A 23507-nucleotide genomic window follows, 5' to 3' on the forward strand; every position below is an offset into this window, starting at 1 on the left:
TTAATTTAAACTGATTTTATACTTCAAATTAATTTTAAGTTGCAACTAATGCCGTCCATTGTTACATTTTTTTTTATATTTTAATATTGACTTTTTACATGTGTTTTAATATTTAATAAATAATTTATGTATTTTGATGTAAATAAAGAAAGATATTATAAAGTAATTGTTTTCTTTTTTTATTTTAAGTATTAGAAAACTATGGTATGTTCGTTTTTAAAATATCACTGCGTGACAAATCAATAACAAAAAGTGAAAATCTTAATGTACCATGACACTACATTTTTTTTTTTCTAGTATTATGATCAATAGAATTGCTTATTTACAAATAGTTGTTACATGCAATGTATTTGTTGTTGAGTTTACTATTTGTTAGTGTTCCTGATGGTAATACAAACTCATCAAATGAAAATTTACTTATTGAACACAGTGTCACCCTAGAAAGTGCTGAAAATGCAATTCAACATATTGTACCGGAATTGAGTAAAATATATTACCATAAATCACACTGTATGATTATAATGTAAATAATAAATTATCTTATTAGTGATAGGAGTCGGTTGCAGAGAATGTACCATAAGAGAAATTGAATATTGTTTGTCCAATGATGCCATTGAAGATCATTGTTGTTGTCAAAGGAAATACCATGGTATGTTATGTTAATATTATGTATACATTTATTTTTGATATAGTATGATATATTAAATTATGCTAAAATATTTGGGATATAGAAGTATTTCCTTATATTGCACATACTTGCTATGTAAGATCTAGAAATTGTGAACCTACCGTTCGGGACTGTGGAGTATTCGATCGACTATTGACTTGTTGTTGCCATCAATATCTTGGAACAAAATGTGAGTAATATACTACAAATTTTAGCAATTTTACTAATCATTAATAAACTATATATTATACATGTAGCTGGTAGACAACACTCTCAATATTATAATATATTCATGCTAAACTTATATATCTTTGTTAAGGTACCTAATTAATCTAAATACATCAAACGCATATTTAGCAAAATGGATATGATAATATGTAAATTCGAGATAAGTGTAGAATATTTGATACAAATAAATAATAAAATATTACATAATACGAGAGTTATTGTCCATCATATCTTTTGAAATCTATTAACATCTCCTCTATCAAGACATGTTCAAATGTTCTCTACATAAGTTCTGCCTGGTACTTGGTAGGTATGGTATACCTATACCTATAATTCATCATTACCTACATATTAATAACCTCATTACTAGAGCACATATGTTTTTGTCAGCGGTGGCATAGCCCAGGGTGATATACACCAATTAGCATCCAGGGCCCCATTCAGTGGCAAAGCAACTATTTTTCGTGAGGGGGGGGGGCAAAGTTTAAAACACTTAACAACTATTATATATTTATTTGTGATTTATCATTTATAACAGAAAACCTTTCTTAATATTTTATTCTTTTAATGTTTATATAGGTAATATATTATAATATAAGAATTATATAAATGAATTGATATTATTTATGTATAATATAATATATTTATAGATACATTATATTTAGACATTTATATATTGAAACAAAACATATTTGCTTTATACCTGAAGTTATATTCAAAAGTAACAATATATAAATAAAAATTACTCAATATTTTTATTAGGTATGTATTATGACATTATGTTATAATAATAAATAATAAACTGATAATAATAATAATAAAAATAATAATAATAATAATAATAACAATAATGTTATTAGGCACATTCATACATTTATGAAAATGAGACCAATTTTTAATACGTTTAGTATAAATTAAACGTAATTTACGATTGTATACCCTTTAATTTTAACGTAGTAAGGGGGGGGGAAGTATACTTTTGTCCCCCTTGGATTATATCTGAGGAGTCAATTGCCCCCGCTGCCCCTCCTTGTCCGACGCCACTGGCCCCATTAGTATTTATGATCCGGGCCTAGATTACCACTGCCAGGCCCTTTCTTAAATTTAACTCTTATTGTAATGTAGACCTCTTTCCTAATTTTAGTAAGTTTAAAAAAATAATTTTTCATCTGGACAAAAAATAGCTAGTCCTGGCATTTGCAACTTTTTTTCTACTGTTCAAATTTATTGCTAAATAAGTTTTAAGTGCTTTTCTTTAAAACTTATAAGTAACTTATCCAACATTGGTCGTAAGTTAGGTAACATAACTACATATGCGTAATTAAATTAAATTTTGTGTGCACATTGATAACGATGGTAATATGATATAAATAATTTTTTTTAGGGAAAATCAAAATGGCAGCCACCGTTAATGGACAGAGTCGAAAAAACAATAGCTTATTTCTTTTTGGATTAATTATTTTCCTTATTCAGAACAATTATTATATTTTTAATTTCCTTTAAACTTGTTGAGTAATTTCAAGGTTTTAAATAAAGTAATTGTGCAACCACCAAATAATAATTTATTTTTGTCATTTTAAATAATAATCTTTAAATCGTCTTAAATTCCTCGTTAACTCAGGGCTGACGTAATATTAGTGAGGGGTCGTGGTTAATGAAATTGACGACTTCAAATAATGAATAAATACTTCCTAAAAAAAATGTATAGCCACGTTCAAAATATCAAGACTTTGTACAATTCCATAATAGGCATATTTGGATTTTAAATGGGTATCATAAAATAATAGTTATTGCATATATGTATATCATAACTCATAAGTAATTTATAACAAATCGGTATTATTACGTACTCTAATTTTTCATTTGAAATTCAGTTGGACCCCACTAAAAGGGTTATTTGCTTTTACTTTAACATGACCTACCCATTTTTATTTGATGTGTACGAACATAGTTGAGCAATTATTTAATTTATATTATTTTAAATGAATAAATATATTAATAGAAATATGAATATTATTTTTCCTAAAAGATTATAAAATTAGGTATTTGAACTTACGTATTAACTTTTAACTATTCCAAATAGAGCTTTAAAAATGCAAAAATATGGCTTTAAAACTCATATTTTGGAAAAAAATTTCCATTTTTTGTTTGTTTTGATTTCACCAAATACTTCTTTATGTTATTACACACTAAATAAAAAAAAAAAGGTAAAAAGTCAATTTCGAGTTAAATTAATATGCAAATGTTTGAAATAACTTTATAATTAAGTTATATGTGGTTTACTAACAAAAACATAAAAAGTGAATACGATAGGTAAATTCTGGTTTCACCAAAAATGTTAAGAATAAAAATACTAACATTTAAAAAAAAATTTCCAAAAATTTTAAAAATGTATGCAAAAAATATGTATTCTTGTGAAAATAGTACAGAGTTACAGCAAAATATCGAACTGGACGATCTGTAATTAAGTCCTAAATGATTTAAGACTTATAAAACGGAAATCAAAATGTTAAGTAGATTAAACTCTATCAACTTATATAAAAATCAGCGAAAAATGTTCAATAATGCAGAAACGGAACGGGATTCCACCGCCACAGGTGCGCGTAATTAGGTCAATAATTTGATGGGACGTGCTGTAGTTAATGTAGTTAGAGACCACATGTTGAGATAGTAATAATAGGAATAAGGAAATGTTTTTTTATTTTTAAAGAATTACGAAACATCCTAGATAATCCTAGTCTGAAAATGGTGTACTTCGAATAATCGCATTAGTCAAATCCATATTAATATATAAATATATGGTCTGATTGTATGGGGATCAGCTTATAACAATGTAATATTAGAACCATTAAAAGTAACTCAAACAATGCTCATAAGAGTCCTAATGAAAAATTATCATACTATTTATAATTGCAATATTAATGATAAAATGATTTATTTATTAAACTCAAAATATTAACATTAGAACAACTATATGAAATATTATCAATCATTAAAGTGTTCACGAATAAAACTGTTTATGAATGCCGCCATAATATATATAAAACAAGAGGAGAGAACGATGGCAATTTAAGATTAATTAAACCAAATATCACGTTAATGACAAATAATTATATGAATATTCAACAAACTCCCTATACTGACCTTAAACAAATGTATATTATAAATAAATTTAAATTGGCGATTAAAAATATATACATGCAAACGTTTAACTAGTGTACAGCCTACAGCCTACAGGTAGTAGGTATCATTGTATCAACGTAATTTGGACAATTGTTAATATTATACACTATTATACTACACACTTTTTAATTTCGTATTCCACACTTAGCATTTCGTACTACACAAAATTTTTAGTCCTTGGTGTCAAAGCGACTCCCACTTGCTAAACTTTTTAATATATATATTATTTATTATTTTTTTGGAGTAGAATATTCCCATTTACGATAGTACCTATATCCCCAAACAGTCATCACCAATTAGAGAATAAACCACTTTTTATGACGTGACCGTCCTATAGAGGTGACCGTTAACGGAAGTTTTACTATACTATAATATAAGTTATAACTAATTATATTTCAGATCGTTATTAACTACCTATTGAATATATCATATTACATTTAGTTGGGGACCTACCGGCTACCACCCACCTCTCTATTAAAAAAAAATCTCAGAGGCAATTGCCTCTAAAAATTACCATTCACCACGCCACTAGCTGTTATAAATAATAATGCGGGCATTTAGTGGAACTTTCAATGGTAATCACGATATCCTCCGATCTGCGTTACCTCAACGGCCCCAATCCATTAATTTAATGAATTAATAAAAAAAACAAAAATTGTATTAGTACCTGTATATATAAAATGGCTATTTTCATATTAAACAATGATATTGCAACAAATTACTCCGAAATTTTAGCGGCTTGTGTAATATTTTTAACACTTCCAGAAACTGTTACAATCACTAAGAGATCCTTTTAAAAATTAAAAATCATAAAAAATTATTTAACAAATTCATATGGCCAGAATCGACTTTCAAACATTTTTACTACTCAATATAAAAAAAGGTGGGAAAGTGGGTGACGCTCTGCTGTACAATAGGTTACAAATGGGTCACTGTAACGGTTGTTGTTAAATTTGAATTCAATGATATAATATCATTGTATAAGATAAACAATTCTGAGTGAAGACAGGCAGTCAGCCTATGATATTACTAAGTATATTTGATGATATTATGATAATATTTTTGTGAATAAAGTATTTTATATATAACCTATTTACGTGGAACCTTGTTTTAAATTTTCAAAATATGTATAAACAAAAATTGTGCATATATATTTTTAATATATTTTTTCAACTATTATTGTAAAACAATATATCAGGAGGGACAACAATATTTTATGAAATAAACGATATGGTTTTATTTATTTTAAGAGTCACGCATGGATGTTATAATATGATTATAAGATGTTACCAAAAGTTTATGTTTTGTAAGGACCGTGGTATAGATTTCACTATCTGTTTGTGCAGCTTTGCAAGGTATACGCGCGTGAAATGTGCGCGCAGCACATTTGGGGACTTCCACTTTACCGCCCGGCACTTTTTGGGATTTCCACTTTACCGCCCGCTGGACGGAAAAAGGACGCTTTTCAACGCTTCAACTGCTATCGAAAACCAAAATTTCGGTGCAGGTGTGACAAATAATATATGAGGTGCATATAATGTACATAAAATATAAAGATAAATAATGTTATATTGTTTTAAATAATAATTTGAGCAAATCTAAGGTGATACCCGGCGTATATTATGCCTATGCAAAAAGGTATATTAAATAACTTGTCGTGGAGAAACGAAGACGGGGTTTGGACTGTTCGGGCTCGCGTAGTTTATACATTGCTTGGGAGTAAACGAATAAATGCTTTTTACATAAATGCAATAACCAGATTATCTGTGGCAATAAATATTTAATTTAAGTCTAAAACGTAAATGTAAATTAATAATAACATGAAAACAAACTTACGCGGAAACATCGTCTCTTCCGGTGAAACCTAGCTAGAGTGCCGCCGCCGAAGAAACAGCCAGGGCCGGACTGGGCAGGCGGGATACCGGGAGTTTGTTGTGTGGGCCGCTTGTTTGGATTGGGCCGCTCGTACTCGTTGGGACGTTTTTTTTTTTGGTTTATCGGGGGTAAGGCTCATCCTGTCGACAGACATAGACGCATTTTCTAATGCGATTTTATTAGAAAACTATTTAGAGTTAAGGAAATTCCTCAAAATAGATATGAAAAATGTATACATTGTCAAAAATAGATGTTTGTGTGTTGTATCATATTATTGTCTTCATTATTGTATTGTCTGCACCGTCTAAAATGTGCAACAATTATCATCACACAAATTTCCACCTATTCCGGCATAGTGGCTGAACTAAGGTGCTCAGTGGATACAATTTCGCAAAAGAGCTGAAACCTTAACAAATTACTTAATATGTACCTATTAATGTGTATTCTGGAGTCTATAAAAAAAAAAATAAATAAACATACTTATGTATTTTAAATAAAAATGATAACATTTCTTTGTACTAACCAATTTTAATTTTTTTTAATTTTTAATACTAATAATATTAAGTGTTCAAATTCTCAAAATAATATACAATCATTTTATATGAAAATATATGTTTTTTTTAGGGTTGTTTTTATAGGTATACCTAAGTGGGCAGATTTTTATTTTTCAGGTAGACATTTTTGACCCAGTCCGGCTATACAGCTATCTTCATCCATCTTCATCGCACTCCGAACTAAAACTTGAAAGTATCGAAATATTTCATGAAAATAATCTGAACATGACGAAATGTTTTGAGTCCGTGTTATAACTTACATTATAATATACAATGGCTCCCAACCCTATAATTAGGTTAGGTTACACCTTTTGCTACACCTTGAAAATAAGGGGTGAGTGGGTATATAATAACTTTCAAATATGTTCATTATTAATCACAGATTATATTGGTTCATACCTTAATATTTACTAATATTATCGATCAAAATATGATAAAATGTATAAAATAATATAATTTTGAGTTTGTGAGGGTGGGTGGGTAAAATTATTTCTTGCTACACCTGAAAAATATATCTTGGGCGCCACTGATAATATATCTATATACAGCTTAACGAACTGTCCGTCTATATTGAAGGTTTATTATTTTTTTTGTTCACTGGAATTATTAGAATTGTTAATCGTTGACGATGAATATCGACAATTGACAATTGTCATAGATGATATAAAATGTATTATTTATTACAATAAAAAGTAAAACTAAAAAGTACTAAAAAGTAAACCTAACCTTGTTAGTTGAAGTAACACAAGTATATAGTGGCTCTGGTCTTCAAACTCAAGGGAGTTCCGGTCGCCGGACACGATGGCCAGTTAAACTAAAATAGGTAAATTTTTTTTGAAACCTTTTTGAAATAGGTACATAGGTTTCCCCAAAAAATTATTATTATTTATTATTTATTTTAATTGTTCGAATAAAGGTATACCTAGTCTAATTAGGTACTCAACTATAGTCTATATTTCACCTTAATAATGACGTGATTCATAATATTATTCACCCAAAAAATGAATATGTCCCACAACTTGTTAAAATACGTAAAAAAAAAAAACTTAAAATTTGTTATAGGCACTGTGCTTGGCAGTCAAGTAGCGTTGCGAGCAAGCGCATAAACGTAAAATCGCAAACTTTGGAAGGCTATAACTTCTAAAATAATAGTTTCCGGGAAAAAAATTTACACCATCGTTTTAAGCATAAAAAAACAACTCGTTTGAAAAAAAAAAAATGAAAATCGTAAGAGGGTGAGTAAAGTGCACTTTAGCCAAAAATATTAAGGGGGGTTAAATGATGGTTAGACCTGCGCCCCAATCATCTGTGTGTATTGGCGATTGAAATTGATAAAATTACGCTGTGTATCATTTATGTTATTTTACATGTTCCGCGTTACAGATCCACCCCCGCCGGTCTGATAATTGATAAGCTTTCAATCGCAAATAGGACTTTACTAGGCCCTATCTCTCACGGATTTCCCTGAAACAAAATAATATTTGAATCGTACAATAACCATTAACCATACAATAATATTAATTGATTTTTAAAATACGTTAATTTGGAAAAAATTTAATTTAATTTTCAATATCGGAATGGGTTATAAAATTATACTTCGTACCTAGCCGGTTATCTGCATTATCGTTCATACCCGATTACAGCGTTTATTCCATGAGATTAAATCCGGCTGTTATCTTGTTAGCCGAACAGCTTCATAATCTAAGACCGTGGCTTCATGTCTTTATGAACCAAAACAATCCACAACTTTACCACACAATAGAATACTTTGTTTCCGGTGCGTTGTACAACCTGTCTTATGTATAATTCTTTCCATGGGTTGGTAACGATAAAATTTTGCCAAAAGCATTGAATCGGCGAATTCGTGTTTGGTTCGAGTTGCGATACGTATACGCTTTTACCAAACTTCCTCCCATTTGTTATGTTTAATACTAAGGATTGGCGCAACGGAACATTGGCTGAATACGCATTACGGTTCATAATTGTCACGTCGATCGCAGTCTACATTATTCCTTTCTGACAAACGCATCACGCCCAAGGTTATTTGCATAAAGTGGATAAAAGCTTAAGGGACACACGTGACCATGGAGTGGGGTGAGTGATTTTAATACAATTTACAATTTTATATTAATATAATGAGTTGTGTGAATTCACTTTGGATGTGTTTTTAAGTCTAAACTAAATTATCTCAATTAATTCTTTCCCCTTCTCAGATGCTGATAATTTTGAACCCGCTAAGCCCATCATTCCCGTTGCTGATATTGTTGGCGGTGCTAAGCTCAACAAATGGGAAGGCGAAGATGAAGAAGAGAATATTAAGGTCAGACAATTATGTATTAATTTACCAATTTGTGTACAGTGTTTTGGATAATGCTCATTACTTGCACAATTTTGATAAATAGAAAAAATGTGATGCATTACAGTTCATCTGTAAGTGGTATATTTATATGGAGTAGCATATGAAAATTTAAGATTTAGCTGATGTTTTAATCAAAGTCCAAATGTCCTATGATGAATTCATTCTCTACTATATTTCTATATTATGTTGTTAAAGGTTACAATTGTAACTGTAACTATACATGTTCAAGGGTTAATTTCGATCCATAATACACTTTTTTTTTACTATATATCTATTTCTCATTTAGCATTGAATGATAAAATAATTTTAATGCAAACTGCACTGACATATTCAATATGTTTAATGATGTATTGCCACTATTTGATTGTAAAGATTACTCGTAACTTTGTGAAGTAAAAATTATGTTCATAGTTCAGTAATCGTTAACATATACCTAATAACAATGAATCAAAACATTCCAAAGTATACTATAAAAGTGATACTTAATTTTTATTGCGATTTGAGAAATTTTATGATTGTACCTTGAAGAAAATCTTGTTTGGCCTTGCTTAAAAGTTAATGTGCATTGCCGTCACCTAGATTTTTGTACAAATTGGTGAAAATAAAGACCTAACTATAAGATTATTTTGGTAAATTAGATTTTAAAATTAAACATTTATTTGTGAACAGCTTAAGATCTTGGCAATTAGAATTAAATTTACAAATAGAACATTCTTTAACTATTAGTGATTTAAGGTTTTTAAGTTTTCGTATAACATAGTATATTATCGTCTTATTAGACTATATTTTAATTTACACCTTAAAATAATTTTAAATTTATTACTGGATTTATACTTTTATTTAAAATAAAGTGCATAAAAAATAGTTCATTCTTACCATAAGGTTAAGATAATATATAACAGGTTAGAGTTGAATAATAACCATGTTAGTAACTGCTCGTGTAGTCACGTGGAGTATCTAGATTTTTGTGAAAAGGTGTAATGATTTTATTTATGTATATATGTTTCTCAGTACTTTAAAGTACATAGTGGCCTATTTTATTATCCCTATGCGCTAAATAGTTGTTTTGATGATAAACAATGAACTTTTGTTTTTTTATTATTTTTAGGATAGCTGGGATGCAGAAGAAGAAGAAACAAAAAAAACTGAGACGAAAGTCCCCGAGAAAAAAACCAAATCAAAATTGGAACAAAAAATAGCTGAAAGAGAAGTACTTGGAATTTTTATTTTTTACCTTAGTAATGTAATATCACTAATCTAACAAGAAGCGTATATGTGTACATATTTAGATCAAAAATTAATTAGACATTTAATACAATGAATTAGTGTTAACTATTTTAAAATTATAGACTGTAAAATTGGGATGAAATTTGCAATGAACAAGTTTATATAACATAGTTTTGAGTTTAAGATTATGTTTGTAGATCGATCTGGACAAAAATGACTACACTGCTTTTAGTAATAAGTAACATTTACTAAACGCGTCATGCCGCGCACATAACTAATAATACAGTATGCTAAAAGCCGGCCTTATATACAAGTGACCTATTGACCTAAATCTCACGCCACTGTTTTACAGAATCCGATTCGCTAATAACTATATCACATGATATCGCGTGATTTTGCACATTATACAGTATTAAATTATATTCAACACATAGATTAATCTTAGTTAATATCGCCTAACCGGTTTAATTCTTAGGGTATATAAAATATGAAAATATAATGAGTTGGGGAGTATTGTATTTTTAAAAACAAATAGAATTGAGTGAAACATAATTTTTTTTCTGTCAAGTCAAATTTTCCTGAGTGTTCTAAAATTCCAAATTGTGCATTCATTGAAAATGTCTATTATTGATATGTTAGTTTCTGAAGTTATTAAGTAGGTACTTGTAGACAATTAATAAATATTGGAGAAATATTTGTATACATTTATTTTTAAATATTATTTTCCCCTATACAACTACTAGACACTAGGTCTAGGATATTCAAATTTTATATTTAACTCTAGTAAATTTTAATAGTTGAGTACTTGGCCCACTCTAATTATACCCTACTTGAATGATAGGTAAAGTAACATTCCATGTTTGGAGGAATGTTTTTCAAACTTCACCAAGTATACTGTCTACTGAGATATACTCTGTTCCAAAGGAGAAGACACGGTTTCTGTGCATGTCACGGCTATAGATATAGGTTGTGTGATGGCCTATAGTGGGCTGCAAAGAAGCACGTTGTGAAATGCTCTTATCAAATTCGACTATATCCGTCGAAGACTATAATTTTTCCCTTCCACTGGGCTTTATTTCAATATTTGCAATGGTTTTCAACTTAACATGTTTGCGCAGGGGCCACTGATGTTTATATATGTTAAGTGGGTATTAAGTGAGGGATGAGCGTTGTCGGACGAAAACTGGTCTTCTCTTTTGAAACAGAGTATAGAGCAGAAGCCTCTGATTGCAATCATTACTTTTTGATTTTAGATAGGTAGGTTTGATTCTTTAAGTGCCTTATAGACTCTGCTTGAAAGTGAAATTGAAGAAAGTGAAGGTATGTTTGGGCTTTTATAAAATTTGAACTTCAAAGTTTAATTACGCATTTAAAAAAATCTTGCTAAAAAAATTTTGATATTTGCAAATTATTGTAATAACAACATGCCTACCTTTGTCATAACAAAACTAATAAATTCCTTAAGTCCATTCTTACTATGTCTGGTAAAGTGTCGGTTAACTTTGTAAGAACGGCCTCTTACTCTGCTAATCTAAAAATTTTATTTTTAGCGAAAACAAAAAATAGAAAATGAAAAAATGAGGCGAAAATTTTTGGAGGCAGAAGAAAATTCAAACATGACACCCGAAGAAAAGAAGCTATTACAACAGAAACTACAAGAAGAAGCAGATTTGGAAGTAGCGAAAGAAATGTTAGGTGTAGATGAAAGTGATGAAGATTCAATAGACCGTATGAATCCAAAATCAAAAGAAGATTTCATTGTTTTTGAACAAGCTCTTCAAAAAAAAATACAAAGTTTTTCTAAATCTGATCATTATTCTGATTTTATTGAAGAACTTATTAGGAATTTATCTGTTACATGTAAGTGTTTTATAAATTAAATATATAATAAAATGTATTCATATTAAAAAAAATACATTTGTTTTGTTTTAGTGTCTATGAATGATTTGAGAAAGTTAAAAGCAAGTGTAGATAATATGAGTACAGAAAAAATGAAAGCAGAAAAGGGTGATAAAAATAAAAAAAATAAAGGCAAAGGAAAAGCTAAACTGCGACTCGACAACAGTACTGTAAGTTATTATTTTTTTTTTTTTAATTATACATTTTATTCTTAAAAATAATATATTTTTGACAGCATAACTAAATAGTGTTAGCGTTGTTTGTAATTAGCAATATCTCATGGATTTTAATATTTTATAGTAAAGATAGATCATAATATGATTACATTAATATTATACTATATTGGTATATACTATTATAGTATTGTACTGTATATGATGTAAGTAGTAAAGTTTTGGCTATGAATAGATAAGCTTATAAAATAAAGATAACAGTTAAAAATCAGTAAAATAAAATAATTATAACTTGCCGTAACTTTCGTAAATTATAGATTTTTTTTTTAATTTTCCTAAAATCTCTGGGGAGGGGAAATATCCCACTATTTGATATTCAATCAAATTGTTTAATCATTGAATTTTATTGTTTATACTCATGTATACTAGGATGACATACCGCTTAGAATTGAATGAATTATCATTGAATTCAAATCTAACACGTCCTTTACAATGACATACTCGACAACTACAGTATAGCTAGCGGTACCCACTGGTCCCCATTTTTAAATTATACAATAATATAAATACCTATTTCCAAATCTGGGTTAAATTGAAATAAAAAAAAACATTCATTCCCACTTACAAAATATTTACAGTCCACTCAGGCATTCCTCAAGGTGAACATCTACCACCTCTGGTTTTCTCCATTTATTAATAGCACATCCACTCCTGCTGTTCTTTACAAATGAATTGAAATGTTACCATAATTCATTAAATGGCTCCCATCTCCTTCAAAACAACTTCACTCGATTTTTTACTGCATATTTTTAAATTTTAATTAAGGTCTACCGTTTAATGTTTTTCTAAATGTAGCATTTACTTGTAATATGATCCCTTTCAAATTAAAGAATACCATTTGAATAACACTATCACCTCACCATTAGTCTAATTTGTTTGGGAACTTGGTTTTACTCTAACTTAAATAATTCTTACCTTATCTCCTGACCTGCACGACATTTTTCGTTAGTTAATTTGCACCCTCTCACCACAATTATGTCACTCTAAATTTGGTATTTATCACATGAAATTCTCATTAATTAGTAATACTATACAATGTTAAAATGACAGACCAAAAGAAAAAATACACCCTTAAAAGTTGCCCACAAAATTGACATTGATATTAGGTATACTCAATAATTTATATTTTGCTAATAACTTATTTTATTGACGTTGTCTTTGTGTGCCAGCCTGTAAGTTTGTAGCTACTAATTTTAAAGCTTCTTCAACGATATATTTTTGAATATTCATATTGTTTTTTTATGTGACATAGAAAAAAAAAAATTGTTTTTAAAATATATTGTGGAAGTTCTTTGGCGCTTATAGAGAGAAGTCAGGGGTATGATATAGAGTAAGCGAGTATAGAAACAAGTAGTAAAATGTATACTGTTCCTTATGCGGGGTTCCTTTACTAATTTATGTTCTTTCTCTCTTAGTTATATGGCTATATGATCACCTAGCATTGATGGCAAGGCATAGTGGAATGCGCTGTCCATTAGTTAATAGGTCTATGGTTTCCAGTAACCTGAATACTTAATGGTGGGGAGCCTTTAATTAAAAATTTAAATTTTATTTTGATTATAAAATATTCAATATTGTATTATATTTCAAGTATTGATATATTGTATGATTTATTATGATTATTGATATCTAAATTTCCGGAAAAAAAAAGTTTGCGATATTGATATCATTGAAGAAGCCTGCCTATGTGTAATTTGTGTGATTACACACATTAATAATTTATTTATATTACTTGATTAAATAATCCTTGATTTTTTTTTCTCTTGACTACATTTTAATTAAATATATCTGCCACCATGGTACTTGCATCTAATAAATAGAACATTATTAAAACATGTTAATTAAACAATTATTTCTAGTAGTCAATAAAGATTTGATAAATTAGATCATATGATCAGCAATATAATATCAGCTGTTCAACTGAATTAATTTATTGAACTTTTATCTAAATATTATTTTATAGCTTTAAGGTTTTACTAACACAACTATGTTATTTTACTGTGTTCCAGATTCCTGATTACAATGAGTTTTCAGCTTATACGGTGGATGATTATGAAGAGTTCATGTAGGGAAAACGGTCAAGCTAAAGAGAACCATGCTAATGAAAAAAATAAGCCGTGTATATTAAAATATAAATATAATATATCAATTATGTCTATTACTTATGTAATTATAGTTTGGATATAGCTGAATGATAAATATTTTTTTGATAGTTTGTGTTTATCTTTATTTATCACATTGAAATATACAATCCTGTGTTAAAAAAAGAATATACTCTTCTTTCTTTATTAATCAAAGAAAAAAAAAATACCATACCCAATTATGTTCCGACATTATCTCTATCTGTTTAGTTTTTGATAATCAGAGTATTGCGCAATATTGACAACCACTCATAGATATTACTTTTTATAAATATGCACTTTTTATGTGCATATCTAATGTTATGGTAGGCTCCTCTCACTGTTGGTTCATTTAATACCCAGCAGTTCACACTTTCACTAATTATATTTATTATTAGTTTCTAAAAGTAAATCTCTGCTGTAAGTATGGATTTGTACGAAGTGTATATTAAAGCAGTGTCGTTTTCTGCGGGTTGTGCATCCACTGCAATGATGTTGACGCCTTTGTAAGTACTACCTAATATTGATTACCTACACAATATTGGGTAACGGACAGCTTTATTTATCATAATTCATAAATCACTATATTTAAATTGGCATAACTAATATAATGTGAAAATAGAAGCAAATTTTACTCTCTAGTATAAAATAAGTAGAATTATTTATTTCTTAAATTATTGTGGTATGCGAGGGAATAACTCAATTATTTTTAAATGGATACCTTACCTCAATATTTTTTTTCCAGAATCTATCTTAAAAAAATCTATCAATGTCAAATTCTCAACCAAAATCAACATAATATTATGCCTAACTAGGAACACCTAACAGTTTCTAAGCAAATATTGATCTTTTAATCTCCTTACCAAATACTCTCACAGGGAAACTAATGCCCTGTAACAATTTTATTTACAATGGTAATTAGACCAAGTAATATCCTATGAAATTCCAAATGGCATTTAAAAAAATCTATTGTATCTTACCTTATTACGAGTTCGTGCATAATTGAAAGTATAAAAAAATAGCGTCAATAGATCATCTGTCCTTCATTCGCGTTTTCACGTCACCTAGTTAACTGTAGTTAAGATGTTATCACATTTATTAATAAGTATTAGCATAGAACATTATTATAGTTTATTACATAGTATTATTTATGTACACACATTGTAAAATATATCTTTAATAAAAAAAAAAAATAATTGTACACGCCTCGATGTATTTTAATTATAATACAATAATATTAATGAATCTAATAAGTGATGATGACTATAGATTAGGGAACTTTCTGGTTTACGGTGTTTGTATTATACCTATTCAGAATAGGTCACATAGTAAATCTGTAAATAAAATTGAAATCTACTCGTTGGGTACCTGCTACCTACTGATAAAGGTTAAATGTACTTTTCAGTCGATTTATTGCGTTGCATCGCATAAATGAGCCTTTTACGAGGAACATGTCGCTGGAACAGGTCGCTGAATACGAGGGAGACTACTTTCGCCTTACAGGCCACAGAGGTGCCTTGACATCGAGTATCGAAAGTTGACAAAGCATACAAATGTCGAATTCCACTTTATTATTAAAATTTGATCAGGAGAGAATGGGAGATGGTAGGTATTTAAAACATTTTTTGAAATCGTAGTGCTTAAACTAGTTCCAGCAATCGAAACTCTTGTGTGCTGTGGATCAGTGAAATGCCACAATTTACCAAACTCTTCAGTCACTTAAAAATGTTCATATTAGTTACGTAAAATGTGAATCAGTGCGATAGTACCTAAAGAATATTAATTTATAATCTATATACATAAAAATGGAGCGTGAAAAATCTACGTTACCTCATCAATCGAGTACGGCTGGTCCGATATTTGGCTCAAATTTTTTTTTAAGATGTTCGTATTGCCAAGAGTAGGTTTTTACGAAAAAAAATTTAAAGAAAATCCACCGGAAAAGTAGGAAATCTGGATGTAAGAAATACAACAGTGTATTATATATTGGTTAATCGGGAATGTTTGTCGATTTGTATTATTTTTTGTCAATATATATTTATATAAATGAATGTTTGTGTGTGCGTGTGTGTGTGTGTCATATAGAGTTGATACAATTAACGGGCAACGAAGTGCACGGGATCAGCTAGTTTCTTATAAATATATTATGTAAAATGTATGATCATCTCTATATAAAATAATTTTTTTTTCATGATAGCCGTTCGCAGTTTGTACTACAATATTATTCTTAGGAAACTCCATATTATTCTAAATTTGTTTCGACACAAATTTATTTTATAATACAGATATAACTCAAATCCAAAAATACATTTTGCATATTAGGCAGTGGCATACCAAAGGAAGGATAAAACCCTCCCCGAAATGTACAGGAAGAATTAATTTCTTATGAGATGTATATTTTTGATCAATAATAATCATCGACAACCCTCCCTCATATCCTCAAAAAAGCAGTTCTAAGTAGATACGTTATTGATGCCTGATATTTAATGTTTGTTGTAGTATAAGTCACTTCCCACTAGGTACTTGCCATTCACTCATTATAATATTAGAATTTATCATTTTTTTCCATCTCATGCAATTCATAAAATCATTGTGTTTCTCGTATTACAAAAACAAAGTAAATGTTTAAATCTAAATAGAATTTTATAATTCATAAGGTACTAAAATCACAAGCAATAGATAACTCTGAATTGATTGCTTTAAATATAGGTTAGTATGCAAGGATATTGTGAAGAAAAAGACGTCTGACCATGTCAATTTATCTACATTTGTTGGTGCACTTTTTAGGTAAGTCTACTTAGTACGAGTTGAGGTCATTACTAAAACATTTTTTAAATTTTCAGAAGCTCACTATTTTTTCGTCAGGGTTTTATTTTAAATTTACAAACAGTGATGTTTGTTCATGGAATGGGACTATTAATTAATACATTATACTTAGCGCTTTATTGGTATTACTCAAATAAAAAAGTAACTATTTCAATTTACTAAAATTTTAATTGGACAATTTTAAAACGCATTTTAAATACTTCCAGATGAATGTAATAACAACACTTTTTAAGACCACATTATTGAGTTCAGTTCTACTGACATATTCATTTATAGAATCAACAGATTTAGTTGTGACTCGATTCCCAATTATGGTATCAATCATACACTTGTCACTAATTGGTTGGCCATTACTATCAGTTGTAAGTAAAAAATATCAATACAGTAGAATCCGCTTAAAGGGGACATTAATGACAGTCCCAAATGAATGTATTGTATGCAAAATTATTCGGTTAATCAGGGCAGTCTAGATAATGGGGACAAATAGGTCACTGCCCGATGTATCCCAAATAAGCAGATTAGACTGTACATAAATACTTCTAAGCAAAAATAATATATGTATTATTGAATAAAAAAATTATAATGTAAAAACGATTATTAATTACTGTTTTCTTACAATGCTATTGGTTTTAATTTTTATAGAGAGAAACTATAAAAACAAAAAAATGGTCAGGACATCCAAAGCCAATTTTGATAAATTCTATTGTTCTCTGTATTTTATGGCTTCTGTATAGTATCAACATAGGAAATATTATCATTTTTGTAAGTAAAACTATTTATTGTATTTTATTTTAGTTTCAATAGTATTAGCAAGGTTGTTTTTTATTTATTGTTTCAGACTCAATGTTCAGTAGCATTCATATTTAGCTCGGCACAATTAGGATTATGGGCAATTTACCCAGAAGAAAAAAATCAACGCGATAAAATGGAAAAACATGAATGATTACTGTTGATATAGTTTTACAATTTTTTGTTATAATTTTAATAAATATTTGATTTCATAAAATAAAAAAAAATATCATTTTAACAATGTTCACTATAAATCGACTCCTTAATTTTGTCCAACACATATAATAAATAAAACAATGCAAAGTAGACAAAAAAAAAAAATGTATTACTAATTATAATTATTGTGGAAATCCAGTTCTTTGAATGTAATTCACAGTTTATATAAAAGGGTAAAGTAAATACAAATTTAATGGCTATGGTACTATGAACAACAGTAGGCTTAACGACGATAACCCTTTTATAAAAAGAGCTGGAAACATTGTGAGAACTAACTTTGTTTGTTATCAATCATATAAAAATACTTAAGCGTTGAATGAAGCTAAGAAATTATTAACAACAGTTTTCAATTTTGCATCAGTATCATCAGAAATTTTTCCTTCTTTTGCAATGCTTTCCAATAATGATTTCTCTGAGGTTCTAAAAATGTATAAATAAGGTTAATATAATCCATAATAGCATAAATTATAAGTATAACAAAAAAGTACTTGATGTGCTGTAAGAATTCTTTCTCAAAAGTAGTGATTTTGGATGGTTCCATTTTATCAAGGAATCCTCGTACACCACAGTAGACAACGGCAACTTGTTCTTCAATGGCCATTGGTACTAAGATACAAATATACATTTTTTAGAATTTAGAGCATAACAAATATTGACATGCACATATTTGTTATTAACGTACAATGAAAACAAATAGTGATTACAAAGTAAACCATCCTAATTATTTTCTTACCATACTGTCCTTGTTTCAACAATTCAGTCAGACGAACACCACGGTTCAAAAGTTGTTGAGTAGCTGCATCCAAATCAGAACCAAATTGAGCAAAAGCTGCTACTTCACGATACTGAGCTAATTCCAGTTTCATGGAACCAGCTACCTATAATTACAATTATAAGTTTTTAAGAATTTATTTTTGTAGAAAAAATGGATTAAAATCTTATCTATTACTTACTTGTTTCATGGCCTTAGTTTGGGCAGCAGAACCGACACGAGACACAGATAAACCTACGTTAATAGCTGGACGGACACCTTTGTAAAACAATTCAGTTTCCAAGAAAATTTGTCCATCGGTGATGGAAATGACGTTAGTGGGAATGTATGCAGATACATCACCAGCTTGGGTTTCAATTACGGGCAATGCAGTCAAAGATCCACCACCTAATGTTTCGCTCATCTTAGCTGCTCGTTCCAAAAGACGAGAGTGAAGGTAGAACACATCACCAGGGTAGGCCTCACGACCAGGTGGACGCCTCAACAACAGAGACATCTAATAAAAGATTAAAATAATTTATATATCAATTTAATTAATTATTACAAAATATCTATATACTTGACGGTAAGCAACAGCTTGTTTGGATAAATCATCATAGATGATAAGGGCATGTTTGCCATTATCTCTGAAAAATTCACCCATGGCACATCCAGAGTATGGAGCCAGATATTGCAGGGGAGCAGCATCAGAAGCTGTTGCTGATACAATGATAGTATATTTGATTGCACCTATAAGGTAATAATTTTAACAATAATGAACTCTTGATTTAAAACCATAGAAAAAATTATAACTTTATTCTTTAAAAACATTTGTACTAACCAGTGTCTGTCAATCTTTTTACAATTTGGGCAACAGTCGATCTTTTTTGTCCGATGGCAACATAAATACAGTACAGTTTCTTCTTTTCATCTTGGGCATCATTAAATCTCTTTTGATTGATAATAGTATCAATAGCCAAAGCGGTTTTACTAAATAATGCACAATTTATTAAATAAATATTATTATTTTAAAATTAATGAAGTTACAACTACTGACCCAGTTTGCCTGTCTCCAATGATCAATTCTCGCTGACCACGACCAATGGGTACAAGTGAGTCAACAGCCTTAATACCAGTCTGCATAGGTTCTCGTACAGACACACGGGGAATGATACCAGGAGCCTTGATACCCACACGGTATCTAAGCTTAGATGTCAATGGTCCCTTACCATCAATAGTATTACCTAAGGCATCAACCACACGTCCAAGAAGGTCTTCACCAACTGGTACATCCACAATAGCACCAGTACGTTTTACAACATCACCTTCTTTGATTAGCTTGTCATTACCAAATACTACAACTCCTACATTGTCAGGTTCCAAGTTAAGGGCCATACCCTAATAATAAAAGAAATTCTATTAACATAAATGACAACTAGTAAAATATAAAACCACGAAATATTACTATCTAAAAATGTTACATTTAAAAATTATATACTGAATAAAATATAACTTGAAGTGATATAGAATTTTAAGACAATTAATTTTAAATATTTTAACTTTAAATAAAATCATATCAAACCTTCAATCCAGAAGAAAATTCCACCATCTCCTCTGCTTGTACATTTTTTAATCCATAAACTCGAGCAATACCATCACCAATACTCAAAACGCGACCAGTTTCTTCTAAATCAGCCTAGTTTACATAAATTATATTATCCAATTAATCTCATACTACAATTTCTAGCTTTTAATATAGGTAATACATACTTTGGGTGGAGCTCCCAAAATTCTCTCTTCCAAAATGGAAGAAATTTCTGCAGCTCGCGCACTGCATGTTATATGTAATGACCGACTGATGAGTTTTGATGTGGTCCATGAAGCCTTGCTTATCTAAATATAAGCATAAAAATTAAAATCCAATTAATTCACAATCAATAATAACAATACTAAGGGGTATTTAAATGAGTTAAAAATGTATATTCTTATGTTTTACAATAGCAAAATTGAGTACATAAGTCGAAAATACTTACATACCAAGAATTTTTTCCAAAATATTAAGTAATAACAATAATATAAAGTTACACCTATTTTATGTGAGAATAACCTTTTAAATATAAAAAAAATTATAGATAAGTACTAAAATTACAATCAAAGGTCATAAGAAGGTTATATACATAAGTGTGTATTATTTATAAGTATAAGAAATTACAACTAACAAAATAATAATACAATGAACCATGATCAATAATAGTACAATATTAATGTATTAATATCACGAAGTAAAGTTGAATTAAGAAAATATCACAGACGAAAATTAAGGATCGCCCTACTAGTTGACCGGCATCACAGACTATGTTTATGCCGGATCCGTCGGGCAATATTGAGAAAAATTACAAATTAATATACTTTACCTGTGGTAATGTGTTGTTTAATTGTTTTCCGATTTTTGTAGCCAAACGGAGCGATAGGTTAGCCATATTTATGATTTTAAAACGTGAACGTGTGTAACTAACTGGGTGTAAATTCTAGCACAAACGGGATGGTGATGAGAAAAGAAAATGGATGGTCGAAAATCGTTTGACCCCCCTATTCGACGGACAGCCAATCTATGTGAAACGCAATCTATTAAACATATGTTTTGTAGTGTGACCAACATAGATGAACAAAAATATCTTCAAAGTAATTTCGGCAGAGCGCCAACCAAATCGAAGTTGTTGTTAATTAAACATTGTATGATACGTGTATAATATTCAAATCTTTAACTTAAAATTGGAATGTAGTCGTAAATATTTAAATATTTTTTTTTTAAACTCACGTTTATACTTCATCCTACACCTCCCTACCACCACCCACCAGGTTTGCTATTTCAGCCCCGGGGCTGAGTAATATGAGTAAGTTCCAGGAAAAAAAATCGAAAAATTTGCATGGGGTGGTAAAGTGCACTTGTTTCAAAGCGCGTTACGAAAAAATGTAGTTTTTGAAGTTTTTCAACATTAACTTAAAAAGAGGTTCGTCCGGGTTTTTTTTAACATTCTTACAAAGTGCCCTAAAACACACAGTTTAAAAAAAAAATTAAATTCTAAGTATTTTTTTTTTGCGTAACCAAAAAAAAAATAAAGTTTTTGAAGTTTTTTATCCATAACTTTTAAACAAAGTTTGTCCGGGCATTTTTTTTTTTACATTTTTACAGAGCACCCTAAAACACATTTTGAAAAAAAAAAATTTAAAAATCGAAAAGTTGCTAAAACAGAATCGTTCTAAAAAATTTTAGAATAATCAAAAAAAAATGTTATTATGTCTTTTGAAAAGACACATCATTTTCGGCATAATTCTGGTTTACAAACCTATCGATTTTAAAATTTTTTTTTTCCAAAATGTGTATTTTAGGGTGCTTTATAAGAGTGTAAAAAAAAGGTTCGGACAAACCTTAACAATAACAAAAGTTATTGATGAAAAACTTCAAAAACTACATTTTTACGTAACGCACATTTTTTTAAAAAAAAAGACTTAAAATTCAATATTTTAAAATTGTTTTTTTCCAAAGAACTTATGTGTTTTTCAAGTAGATGATTTCGAAACTGTTTGAATTTTTTTGAGGAAACAATTATTGTGGAAGTAATAGCCATCAAAAGTTTGCGATTTTACTTTATACACATATTATGTGTACCACACTACTTTAATGCTGCGCGGAAGAATTCGTGTTTGGCGTTTTTACGATTTTTTTGTCCAAGCGCCGATTAATATTCGTTTTAAACAATTTTGTTTAATTCTGAAGCCTATCAAAGGTAGTTTACACAGCAAATCGGGGGATATTTCGATATTTTTTCCGAGCGATATTCAATTTTAAGCTTTAAAAAAAAAAAATTTGCGTTATACGAAAAAAATGTTTTAAAAAAAAAATATTTAAATGAAGAATAACGATTTTAGTTTTGAGCTGTAATTTAAAAATATTATTTGTGGGTAGGTATTTGAAAGTTGAGACTATATTATATACAAAATACCAGGGACGAAAAACATTTTTGAAAACGTTTTTAAAAAAACGTTATTAAACGGAAAAAAACAAAATATCCCAAAAACCGAAAAAAATTTAATAACGAAATCAAAAACGAAAACGAAAATAAATTATAGTATTATACATTATTAAATTATACCACGAAAAAAAAATTCACTTGTCATTACTTTTTAATCTTTAACTTTAAAAAACATTTAATTTGAAATCAGAAATTTTGAATTTTATAATTTTTATATAAAATATAATTTTGATTTAAATTTAAATATAAAGAAAAATTAATTTTAATTTTTAATTTTTAAGTGCATTTCTCTATTGCGTGTTACTATTATAACTTAAAGTTAAAAGTTAAAAGTTTTAAGAATATAATATAAAAAAAAAATATATGTTATCAAAAACGTTAATCAAAAATAATATGGAAAAATAATGTTTTTAAAAATATTAATCAAAAACGTTAAACAAAAACGATATTTTTTAAATCAATTAACAAAAATTAAAAACTTTTTCCATCCCTGCAAAATACAAATAATATTACTAAATATTACTTCAACTTACCGGTTACCGTATT

General features: G+C 29.0%; 4 protein-coding genes across 5 annotated transcripts; 3 read left to right on the forward strand and 1 right to left on the reverse strand.

The window, feature by feature from the left end:
* The first annotated feature begins 285 nt into the window (after positions 1-285).
* LOC107884715 lies at positions 286-2888 on the forward strand. Its single transcript, XM_016807444.2, has 4 exons — positions 286-483; positions 548-649; positions 732-857; positions 2280-2888. The coding sequence occupies exons 1-4, from the start codon at positions 345-347 to the stop codon at positions 2396-2398; spliced, it is 486 nt and encodes a 161-aa protein (XP_016662933.1). The 5' UTR covers positions 286-344; the 3' UTR covers positions 2399-2888.
* Positions 2889-8349: 5461 nt separating this feature from the next.
* Eif3j (eukaryotic translation initiation factor 3, subunit J) lies at positions 8350-14495 on the forward strand. The gene is given in 6 exon segments (NM_001205015.1): positions 8350-8601; positions 8721-8827; positions 9975-10076; positions 11644-11953; positions 12026-12162; positions 14235-14495. Coding segments are annotated over 6 exon segments (726 nt in total). The 5' UTR covers positions 8350-8591; the 3' UTR covers positions 14295-14495.
* Positions 14496-14634: 139 nt separating this feature from the next.
* LOC100168117 (CG7272-like) lies at positions 14635-18350 on the forward strand. Of its 2 annotated transcripts, XM_029486110.1 has the most exons (7): positions 14635-14851; positions 15751-15954; positions 17055-17132; positions 17189-17312; positions 17378-17533; positions 17814-17933; positions 18010-18350. In XM_029486110.1, the coding sequence occupies exons 2-7, from the start codon at positions 15899-15901 to the stop codon at positions 18112-18114; spliced, it is 639 nt and encodes a 212-aa protein (XP_029341970.1). In that variant the 5' UTR covers positions 14635-14851; positions 15751-15898; the 3' UTR covers positions 18115-18350. The 2 variants fall into 2 exon arrangements, with proteins under 2 accessions (XP_029341970.1, NP_001161424.1); NM_001167952.2 differs by lacking the exon at positions 15751-15954 and having other exon boundaries at positions 14688-14851; positions 18010-18214.
* On the reverse strand, positions 18010-21504 carry LOC100159229 (ATP synthase subunit alpha, mitochondrial). Its single transcript, XM_001943314.5, has 10 exons — positions 21342-21504; positions 20698-20820; positions 20510-20623; positions 19985-20325; positions 19769-19917; positions 19508-19677; positions 19130-19444; positions 18910-19054; positions 18665-18782; positions 18010-18596 (listed from the first exon to the last, which is right to left on the reverse strand). Exons 1-10 carry the CDS (start codon positions 21405-21407, stop codon positions 18482-18484), a joined length of 1656 nt encoding a protein of 551 aa, XP_001943349.1. The 5' UTR covers positions 21408-21504; the 3' UTR covers positions 18010-18481.
* Positions 21505-23507: the final 2003 nt, after the last annotated feature.

This window comes from Acyrthosiphon pisum, chromosome A1 (assembly GCF_005508785.2).
Source record: "Acyrthosiphon pisum isolate AL4f chromosome A1, pea_aphid_22Mar2018_4r6ur, whole genome shotgun sequence".
In the NCBI taxonomy this organism is placed as follows: Eukaryota; Metazoa; Arthropoda; class Insecta; order Hemiptera; family Aphididae; genus Acyrthosiphon; species Acyrthosiphon pisum.